Source organism: Mytilus galloprovincialis, chromosome 3, assembly GCF_965363235.1.
Source record: "Mytilus galloprovincialis chromosome 3, xbMytGall1.hap1.1, whole genome shotgun sequence".
Taxonomy (NCBI): Eukaryota; Metazoa; Mollusca; class Bivalvia; order Mytilida; family Mytilidae; genus Mytilus; species Mytilus galloprovincialis.
The window spans coordinates 30,841,231-30,853,182 of NC_134840.1; the positions used below are offsets into that span (position 1 = coordinate 30,841,231).

The 11,952-nt window shown below is 31.3% G+C and overlaps 1 protein-coding gene across 1 annotated transcript; it reads right to left on the reverse strand.

Moving 5' to 3' along the window:
• Positions 1-3,726: 3,726 nt before the first annotated feature.
• LOC143067687 (mannose-P-dolichol utilization defect 1 protein-like) lies at positions 3,727-11,743 on the reverse strand. The gene is made up of 5 exons (XM_076241143.1): positions 11,587-11,743; positions 10,012-10,077; positions 5,617-5,749; positions 4,796-5,000; positions 3,727-4,061 (listed from the first exon to the last, which is right to left on the reverse strand). Exons 1-5 carry the CDS (start codon positions 11,684-11,686, stop codon positions 3,840-3,842), a joined length of 726 nt encoding a protein of 241 aa, XP_076097258.1. The 5' UTR covers positions 11,687-11,743; the 3' UTR covers positions 3,727-3,839.
• Between the last annotated feature and the right edge of the window lie 209 nt (positions 11,744-11,952).

An 11,952-nucleotide genomic window follows, 5' to 3' on the forward strand; every position in this document is an offset into this window, starting at 1 on the left:
ACATCTTGTAAGTTTAAAAACCGTTCTGAAATCAAATCATGTCACTGATGTTACAAACGAGAGGTAAAAAAATAACAAAGGACATATAAACTCATAAGTCAAAAATAGACTGGCAAAAAAACAAAAGACCAGAAAATAACAATAGTATACAATACACAACTGAAAAACACGAACTTCATCAAAATCTTTCGAAATATAGCAACAAATCAACAAGTGTTTTTTTTAAATCCACTTACAAATATCGTTCTAGTGAAACATTGTTTTCTTAAAAATACTGTAAACTAAAACTAACCCCATTATAACATTTATATAATACTTGATGACATGGCCAAACAACATGCGTCACCAATCCCAAACAAAGAAATAAAAACCGGATTCAAACAATGATAATAATATTATAATAGTTCTTTATGTTTTATTTTGCGTTACTGTACAGTTACAGAAGGCAAAAGCTCTCTTAAATGGAACTCACGCTTATATATTCATTTCTATTGTTCTGTTTTGTTCACTTTATTGTATACAGGCATGTTAACGCAATAAATATTCATCATCACTGTACACTTATTTGAATTTGAGCTTGTAGTTTACTCACAATCTCTGTTATAATGCAATATCTAACCTGTTAAATGCTGGTGTTATGCATTTGTTCAATTTGTAGGTTACTATCTTTCAAAGTAATGAGAGTGTGCGGATTTGTTTACTTATCCCATCTACAAAATTTACTCATTATAGCCATGTGCAATTCTTGAAGATAGCTCTAGAAGGTTAGATTAATTGTGAATATTAAAAGTGAATAGTAAGTCAAAACCTTTACCATATTCTGTATGCCATTCTGAATAGTTTTTAATGAAATTATTTGGTCTAAATAAGTAAGTGACATATTAAGGCAAAAGGTTATTACATTATTTAAAATCATTTCTGTAGACACCTGTAAATAAGTATGGATAGAATATGCAAAATAATGTATATTTTTATTTTTGTCCTTCTATTTTAAATCTACACTTAATGATGAAAGTGGTCAGAAATTATATGACATATACACACGAAATGCACAATATGTAAGTATACAATATACCAGGAGCAATTGCTGTGATACATTATTATTGTTTTGTTTATATAATAAACAAAATGTTCGATATGGTTTGGTTTTATTTTAGCCCAGCTGTGTTCATATCAAAGTCTGCTGATAAAATTTAAATTAGGTGTTTTTCTGTTAGTCTGGGTTTCATTCCAGTGATCACCATGTCCGTTTCTAAAAATTATGATTAGAGCTTTAACTAAAAAATAAAATCACAAAAATACTGAACTCAGTGGAAAATCGAATCGGAAAGTCCATAAATCACATGGCAAAATCAAATGACAAAACACATCAAAAACGAATGGACAAGAACTGTCATATTCCTGACTTAGTACAGGCACTTTCAAATGTAGAAAACGTTTTCCAGATAAAAATATCGTCTATGGATGTGATGTTCATTTGTTAAAAGTAAAGAACACGGAAACATTTACCATAAAAAAGACAAAATAAATCTTCAATGGCCATCAAATATGTACCATTGATACTTATCTTTGACTACTTTTAGTGTTTGTGTCAGTATTTAAAAATTCATTTTCAAAAGCTACAATAGATTAATGGTTTTACATATAGTTCCTTCCTTCCAAGAATACAAATGTTACCAATCTTGTGGTTAATAATAAAATGTCTAGTTAAAGAGGAAAACCTTGTTGTCTTTAGGTCAAGTTCAATATATATATGCTATAATATTTCTATATGAGCCTAATCAATTTCTATTTGATGAATTTTGTGACATTTTGATGAATCTGCTTGTATACTGTATTCGATTCACATAATTTTCGTTGTTTGATAACATTTCACCAGGAAAAATAAAATGATATTCAAGATGAGATATAAGAAATTCTGTTCATTGGTGTACATGTGTATACTCAGTCTTGGCCATCAGATATAAATGAAAGCTTGAACTAATATCTTATAAAGTTGAGAATGGAAATGGGGAATGTGCCAAAGAGACAACAACCCGACCATTGAAAAAAACACAACAGCAGAAGGTCACCAACAGGTCTTCAATGTAGCGAGAAATTCCCGCACCCTAGCCTATCATGGTATTAATGCAAGTATACAATTTGGAAAGCATGACTTATAAAGTTCGAATAAGAAAGCATGGATCTAGAACAAGCACTTATAAAGTTTGAATAAGAAAGCATGGATCTAGAACAAGCACTCAGAAAGTTCGAATAAGAAAGCATGGATCTATAAAAAGGACATAGGAAGTACAAATAGGAAAGCATGGATCTAGAACAAGCTTTTAGAAAGTTCGACTAAGAAAGCATGTATCTATGATAAGCACATAGGAAGTACGAATAGGAAAGCATGGATCTATAATAAGCACATAGGAAAGCATGGATCTATAATAAGCACATAGGAAGTACAAATAGGAAAGCATGGATCTATAATAAGCACATAGGGGTATGAATAAGAAAGCATGGATCTATAATAAGAACATAGGAAGTTCGACTAAGAAAGCATGGATCTATAATAAGCACATAGGAAGTTCGAATAAGAAAGCATGGATCTATAACAAGCACATAGGAAGTTCGACTAAGAAAGCATGGATCTATAATAAGCACATAGGAAGTTCGATTAAGAAAGCATGGATCTATAACAAGCATATAGGAAGTTCGAATAGGAAAGCATGGAATTATAATAAGCACATAGGTACATTAGGAAGTACGACTAATAAATATTTTGCGAGCATATAACAATTTGTAGGTAGCCCTCAGAACATGGTAACTTTTAAGCATTAAATAATGTATGACTTCAGAATTTTGTTCCCAACTTATTAATTTCACGAGTCTATTCTCTGAAACAAAGCATAAGAGTTTCCAAAATTGAAAAAATACACTGTTCACTCCTTTCGTTCCTTAAATAAAGCCAAACATACAAAACGAACACTGACATACTTTATGAAAGTGCATTCCATACCTTTTAAGAACGGTTTCACTTATTCACTGTTATGTTCATATTTGTTATGGTTACAGGTAGAATGGTCGTGTATTATATATGTTTAATATAGTTGCAGATAACTGGGAATAGCCAAACAATAAACATAACACAGAATAATTACATGGCTTCGATTTTAAGCATTCTACATTATATGCATTGTGATGATTTCTATTTTTATTTTCTCGATGGACAACTGATGTTTTCAGTGGAATCGAGGGCATCTTAAATATCTTAAACTAACATGTTGTTATATTATAAAGTGTTTGTCATAGTGTACTTTGCAATAACTGATATTGTTGTTATTGGAATATTGTAAAGATTCAGTTTTTCCATTAGCGATGAACAAAGTTTACTATTTAGGTTCATTTTCTAGGAAACAAAATTGTGTCATTTGTAAAGAGTATTAACAACAATATCAAACTCCAAGGGGAACTAAAAAGCGGAGAAGTCCATAATACCAGACGAAACATTAACACCCGATTGTATCAACAAACAGAACAAATGGATAACAACCGTCATATAACAGACTTGGAAAAGAAATCCCGAAAAAATTATGAGTAAAAAATGAAAGCAATTAAAACATTAACTTAAAAGCAGAAATGCCATCGGATGGACATTGGGTTTTGTTTATCCAAAAAAAAAAACAATATATATTTGTCATTATTTGTGTCAGCAGCTGTCAGAAAAAAAATAACGCATAAACATTTTAAAACAACTATTACTTTTTTTTATTCAAAAAAGCATAACAAAGAAAAGATTAACAAGAATATATCAAAGGAACACATTAGTAATATTTCATCAAGTTCACAGGTTTATATCACTTTAATTTTCTGTTTTTCCTTCTGTAATATATTACTTGCAATGTCAAAATCAAGTTCGATATCAATAACTGAACAAAAGTTAATATAAGAATCCAGTCACGTGTCAATAAGATAGATGTTGATATTCTTCCAAAACTTTGGAAAACACAAAGAAATGACGATGTCCCGGATAACTGTCCCGTGTCATGGTTTTTGTGATTGGTGTATATCTGAATTATCTATATAAAAAAAACAAAAAACTAATCAATAATTGCTATTAACTGTACTTCAAAATATAGCGAGACAAAACATAAATATAATCAAGTCAAATATAAAGTCAACAGTGTTAAAAAGTAATAAATCAATTGAGAGAAAACAAATCCAGGTTAAAAACAAAAACCTAGTGAAACACATCAACTTATGTGTCCTTTCAATAACCTTCGTATATAGCCTTGTAATAATTAATTCTAAAATTATGATCGTTTCCTGTGTTCTCGACATATATTGGTTTATTGGTTTTATATTCATTATATGGAGAAAAAGGTTTTGATGTCATGTGTGTCTTTTGTTTTCTGTGTTTTGTTTTGTAAACGTCTAAATGTCCCTTTTGTTATTTATGCTGTTAGTACTTTTGTCGTTTTTCATCCAGTGCCTCGGTATTGGCATGTTTCAAATGATACATTTTGCAGTTCATTATAGATTTTCCCTCAAGCTAATGTTCCATCGACGCGGCAAATTTGACAGATGGTTTCATTGTTTTTAATCTCCTGTTTGTGTTGCTTTACAAAACGTTTTTATTTTGTATTTCAAGTTCATAGAATTTGTTTTTTTCTTCTTTAGACACATACTATTATACGACGTTCATAAGGTAAACTGAATTTAATTTCAGTTTTGAACAAAACCTTTGATTCTAACATTTTTCCCTCATTTGATCATATACTAGTACTAATAACAAATGACTTATTGTACATACCCTGCTTATACTTAAAACAGGTATACTGCAAATGTTTAAATACGTTATGCATTTCGTTGGCACCAATGGTATAATAAGTGTTAACATTATGAGAGTATAAAATAGCATAAAACACACTGCGCTGATAGGTCTGTCATTGTAACTGAGTAGAAGCAGGACCAATACAACCATTTCCACCATTAAAACTAGATTTTCTCCCCACGCACTGAAAAAAATTATATATTTATATAACGAAATAGAAACATAACCCTTTGGTTTAAATAAAAAAAGTGATTTATTTCGTTATATTTCAAATAGCTAAAATGAAATCGATAATGATTTAATTATTAAATTGATAGAACTTTGGTACTGTCAGGCTTAACTGGAAACATTATATATTCCAATTTGAAATTAAAGGCTTATGAATTTTGCAATATGATATATGGTTCAAATTCGTTCTGGGAAATCTACAATTTCGCCTAATGTCTAGTGAAGTATATTTATGTTCAATATAAACATAGATTTCCTTTGTAATAAATTGTAATAAAACTTTATAGATTTTATATATTCTTTTGTTTTTGCTTGCTTGTTAGCTTTTTTATTAGATTAGTCCCTACAAGATATGATTAGACAAAATACAAACAATGTAGTTGATTAGAACTGTTGTAGGTGTCTCTTTGCTATTACCATTCGAAAAATCGATATTAAATGTTCTCCCATGACTTTCTAATCCAAAAACAAACAAAAATGTAAAAAAGTTGAAAAACTGTTTTTTTTTTCCTTATTAACGACAACACTTCATATATGCATTGTGCTTGATCTTTAAGAAACGATAGATATACCTGAATGTGAAGTTCTGCTGAACGCAATATGCAACTTTCGATGAGGATGCTTGCAACATCAAAATTATACTGACAAAGCTAACACCACTTGCGTTCCTTCTTCGGAGTATTTTAAGTATTTGTGGAATCTGACCTGTAAAACAGATATGATAAGTTTAAAATAGAAAAACCCAAGAAGACGTTTTTAATTGTTGTTCTTTTAATTAAACAACGCACATTTATGGTGATCGGTCCTCGGTTTGGAATGGGTTATTTACAATCTTATTTTTATTTGACAACTGGTTGTCTTCCTCTTTTCAATGATCAACTCAGTCTTGTTGGTCCACCTCAATGGATGTTATATATATTTATGAGAATCCTTGTCTTGAAGTTGTTAATAAAATGAAATTATTTGGCATAATACATGTGTAGGACTCTAAAGTGCGATGGGGACGCTAAAGTACGATGGTCACGCTTAAGTGCGATGGTCTACGCTAAAGTGCGTTACTTCCATACGCTAAAGTCCGATGGTCGGCGAAATTATAGACGTCAGAAACGTAGTTCGATAATGACGTTAACAGTCGTTTATACAAACTAAAAATGAACATGCCGGAAGATATAGATGAGGAATATTTGATTTACAATTTTAACACAAAATGTCCACGACTTAATAGTAACTTTGTCGGCTGAATCACAATGTTTATTTTTTTCGAGTGCTGGAAGAAGGACTACAGTCGACTATTTTACTACAATTGTATATAAATACAAAACAGCATACGTACCGATTATCAGGTTGTCTGCATGTTGATATCGTAAAATATCAGCTGCGAGACATAATATGAAGCTTTTTGTCGAGTAAGCACAGCGAACGAGATCAAAAAGCCTTCATATTATGTCGAGCAGCTGATATTTTACAATATTAATATGCCGCGTCTTTTGGAAGTATTGTCTTAGTTTCACCAGCAACCGGAAGTTGACTTGATAAATTCGGGTCAAACTTATCAACGTCGGTTCAAACATTATGACGTGGCTGATATGTCCGGGCCAAAGTTATTAAGGCCAGGTCAACGTATTTGACGTCACAAAGCCGTGATATGGAGTTTTATTAAGAGTTGAGCAGATTGATATAGACAGTTGGACGACCGATAAGCATTGTTGAGAATATAATGCAAACGTTAACGTTATGTTTCCCGTATTAACGTCTTATGTTTATGACGTTACTTTGTACCTTCGATATAGAGTTTGAGCATAAAAGTAACACAACGCAAAGTATCGAGTTTTAGTCGTTTATTACAATTCATTTTGGTGCCGTGACCAGGATTTGGAGTGAACATCAAGGAATGAATACAAATATATTGTTCGATGAAGGAGCACAGCGTTCTTTCGTGACCGAAGAATTAGCTTCGAAACTAGACATAAAGGCAGTAGGTACAGAAGTTATTCATCTTTCTGCATTTGGAAATGCAAGCACTAAAGTTCGACACTTACCGAAAGGAATGATATACGTTGAGTCAATAGAAGGAGTAAAAATACCCATTGAAGTCTTAGTAGTCCCAACCATAGCAAGTCCGATCACCAATTATAGTGAAAATGATACCCGAAATTGCAAACATCTGATAGGATTACGATTAGCACACCCGATCACAAACGACGACAAGTTTAGTACATCTTTACTGATAGGAGCAGATTTTTATTTGAAGTTTATACAAAGATATACTTTTGCGGCCCCCCAGTATGTTGAGAATATAATGCAAACGTTAACGTTATGTTTCCCGTATTAACGTCTTATGTTTATGACGTTACTTTGTACCTTTGTATGGGCGCCTTCGATATAGAGTTTGAGCATAAAAGTAACACAACGCAAAGTATCGAGTTTTAGTCGTTTATTACTTATCCTGCTTCTATTTGAAGCGAACGGATACATTCGAATCATTGTTTATGTGGCAGTTTACTTTGTGGTCTCCGCTAAAATGCTGTCGATTTTAATGAAAGGTAACGTCGGTAAAATAGAGATACATGTTTTCATGCGTTAACTATAAATTTCTGCTAAAACATTAGTTCGTATTGTACATTGTAGGAAAATAAAACATGTCACTTTGTACTCGCTACGAAAAATGAGAAAGCTCGGCGAACATTGCATTTCTCTTGCATTTAAATTAATTGAAGCTTATACAAATTAATGTTGCATATACCGACAATGAACGAATTTCGTTACCGTATTTTTAATTTTCAATGACAAATGTAAGCTAAGGGAGGTTGTAACATTAGTGTGAACGGCAATCCACACCAATTATCCAATATTCAATTCGAATTGTTAAAAATTCATTTTACATGAAATATAAGTAGCAATTATTACTTAGTTGGACTTGTTAATTTAGAAACAATCACTTCAGCCTACCGGTAAATTGTAAAGCATATCACATATGTTATACTTTAGCATAATAGCTTTTGCAAAAAGACTTTTCAAACCTCGATGTTTTAATACTTCGAATCCTACCCTTTGGACCATCGCACTTTAACGTGATACACCATCGTACTTAAGCGAAATAACAACCATCGCACTTTAGCGTGAGACACCATCGTACTTTAGCATAGACCATCACACTTTAGCGTGACCATCGCACTTTAGAGTACCATCGCACTTTAGAGTCCTACATATGTATGCCATAACTAGCACATAATTCTTTTTAGCGAGTACTTTTTTCTCATTTACTAGAAGCCTTGTGGACATTAAACTAAAAATACTAAAGATGCAACAAGATTATTACGCGTTTTGAAATTGATCCAGGAAACTATTATTCATGATAAACGCTTTCATTTAGATTTTCCTTTTGTCAGCTGCGACTTTGGAATCATGTGTAAGGTAAAAGAGGCTTTGCTTGATTGATTGGTTGTTCTCTAAACCAACGTAACTGTTCTTATGGTATTTGGAGTTCATGCTCACTCTCGCTTTTTTGTTGTTGTCTTATCTATAAATACTCTTAAATGATATTAGATTAACCCTCTTAGTGCGTAGTTAAATTTCAAAACATTGTCTAGAAACGGGTCAATTTCAGAAAAAAATACCGAAAACAGTAAATTGTTATTCAGTCTTGTATAACAGCATGTTAACTCAAATAATTGAAGAATTACGAAACATTAAGTATAGATGTTTATTTTTTTTTTCAAAAAATAACGTTATTTATCATTTATATGACATGACGTAACGTCATAATGATGATCACGTAACGTCCTAAGTGAGTTTTGCGCTATTCAATTAGTCAAGCACTTTGCAGTGTTTTGAAGAAAACTTTCAGTTTATGCAAAACAGCACTATACTTTACAAAATTTCAAGTCAGATTAACTTATTTATTCATTCCTATTATTTTTTTTTACAAAATATGATATTACTGTGTCACATTTAAATGCATTTTAATATGACCAGAAAAAGATAATCATTTAACGCTTCGTTTCTAAGCGTAACGAAAAATAATCAAGTTCAATGGCTTGGGCGATTTATCTACCGTTTCTTGTATCTCATAAGAAGGTTTCATAGGTTCATTTAGTTAAAGTGCTATTGTGCTTGAAAGTAATCCTTTTTTTATGAAAATTAATGTATATTCCCAGTGAGCCAGAAATGTATGCTTCGATACTAATAAGAAAAAAATAATTATATTGAAGAAACTCGGTAACAGTAAAAAATGAGAAGTCAATAATTAATTACATTCAGAAAATGAAATGTCACCAAATATTCATTTAATAAATTACCCGAAATGAACGACCTACATTTGTAGATCTGCATCTATGAATATCTATAAAAAAAACCCAAAGAGTTAACGTCACTGCATGTTCTTTACTTTCAAATCTGCAAAGTGGAAAATATGCGAGGTCTACGTTACTCGATATAATATCCCGATTTGTCGTTAGTCCGGTCGTTCAATTTTTGACTAGAATTTCCTTTCAGTCATTCATAATGCAGATTACAATCGAAGTAAGTCATAAGTATTCATAGGGTATGCATGCATATGTATTATTCCCTTGGGACAAAATAAATATTATTTGATAAAAAAAATAATGGTATTATAATTCATGTCATTATCGAAGTAAACAATACCCACTGAGTTTCCAATGACAAAGACGTCATGCATAATCAAGATGAGAACAAATTAAACCTAACATTGTGTGAGCTCTTCAACGCGGTCGACCTAGAAGATCGTTGGTTAATTCAAACATTTATTGAAAAAGACGATATGTGGGTAGGAAAGATAAGCTTCTGAAGAATCATTCAGTCGTTTTAAGGGTTCTATGCACACAAGGAGCCTACAAATTCATGAAAACACAGGGCATCCCCCACAAACGAAAAATACTTCTCAATTTAAAAAAAAAAGACTTAATAAAATATAATTCTCTTTAGGCCATGATGTTATTGATACTTACTGATCGTAACTGTTCCAATGAGGAAATATCCAAAAAATGTCGTCACAAGAGTCAGCATACATTGCCCTGTAATAGTATCTTTAGTATGACTATCTGTTGACATTTTATACGTAATATTGAATGAAAATGGCTTCTAAACAAGATCGTTCATTTCAATATTAGTTTAAGTATATAGGAAATAGTTTTGACCTACTCATTAGGTCGATGAATCTATTTATACATTAAGTGTACATCAACAATTCTGTACATTAACCCTTGGTTATAGTCATTTTAGTTTGTTTACAATACTTCAATGTTACAGAAATATTTAATGTATTATACATAAGTTGCTTTATTCTTCCTTCTATAAAAGTTTAAGTTTTCAAATAAGTTTTAAATGCATATGAATATATTTGATGTTACTGCAATACAATGAAAGGTGGTTAGATCATTTGACGAGTGGCACATATGACAAAAATTGCAACTTTGATACATCCATAATCATCTGATGAGTTAAACCTTTTTCAACTGATTTTTATAGTTCGTTCTTATGTTGTACTGTTACACTATCAGTCTATCCCAGATTAGGGGGAGGGTTGTGATCCCGCTAACATGTTTAACCCCGTAACATTCTGTATATGTCAGTCGATTTGTCTCAAGTCACAAGCTTATAATTCAGTGGTTGTCGTTTGTTTTTGTGCAACATACTTGTTTTCGTTCATTTTTTTTGTACATATATTAGGCCGTTAGTTTTCTCGTTTGCAATGATTTACATTTGTGATATCGGGACCTTTTATAGTTGACTATGTGGTATGTGTCTTTAATACTGAAAGGCCGTACGGTAACATATAGCTTTAATTGCTGTGTCATTTGGTCCTTTGTGGAGAGTTGTCTCATTGACAATCGTACCACATATTATTTTTTTATAATTAATACATATAATATTGTGAGCGCCATTTCCTTCCATCGTGCCTGGTAATAAAACTTTTGAAAAGAAAAAAAATCTTAGAATTCATGTTATGGGCTAAATTTTACATATTTAGTGTAAATAAAACGTTTATAGCCCATCATTATTATGGCTTCGAACAATACAGAACAATACAGAAAAACTGAAAGAAAATAAATCAAATAAACCCAACTCAAATTCAACCAATTTTGGTTAAAAATCTTATTCCCACCAGAATGACAGAAATGTCACTAAAATGCTTTATTAGATTTTTCTAAATCTTAGAAATTCAGCTGTGTAGAGTTGATACTTTTGTTATAAATAGTAAAACATCAACGACTCTATGGTGTCGGTAAATCATTTTCTGTTTAAACAAATTTGAACATCAAGTTAGTCTTTTAATATTGAAGACATTAAAGCAAGATTAACGATAAAGTTCTTTAGAGACTCTTTAGTTCCAGTAAGAATAGATTAGTATGTTTATGGTTTATGCATTTTTCAATTTTAATGAATTGTCCACCGTTTCAATGAGATTGTATAAAACTCAAATAAAACATTGCGATATTTATCTATATCATGATAATATAACTATGTTTCACCTGAATTCAGAATTTAAAATGGTTTTAAATATTTAAAACATTTCTACTCACGTTGTGGGAACCGATGACGTTCAACCAACTCTTGAAAACATTGAAAATAATGATCAGGATTTCCAGATGGCCAAGTTGTTGTTAAATCCCATCCACCCATGTCTTATGATGTTTCTCAACTGAATCAAGTAATAATGAATTATCTTATATATATAATATCATATGTATGAATATATGTATATATATAATGAATAAATAGGGACAATGTAAACAATGATAATATTAATCACGCCATCAATTTTAGACGCTATCACCGAGTGCATCTTTTTTGATAACCACGTCTGACCATGTATAAAACATGCAAGTCAACATAAATGTCAGAGGTAAATAAAAACAAAAACTTTCACCTCCTAATAATATATTTTT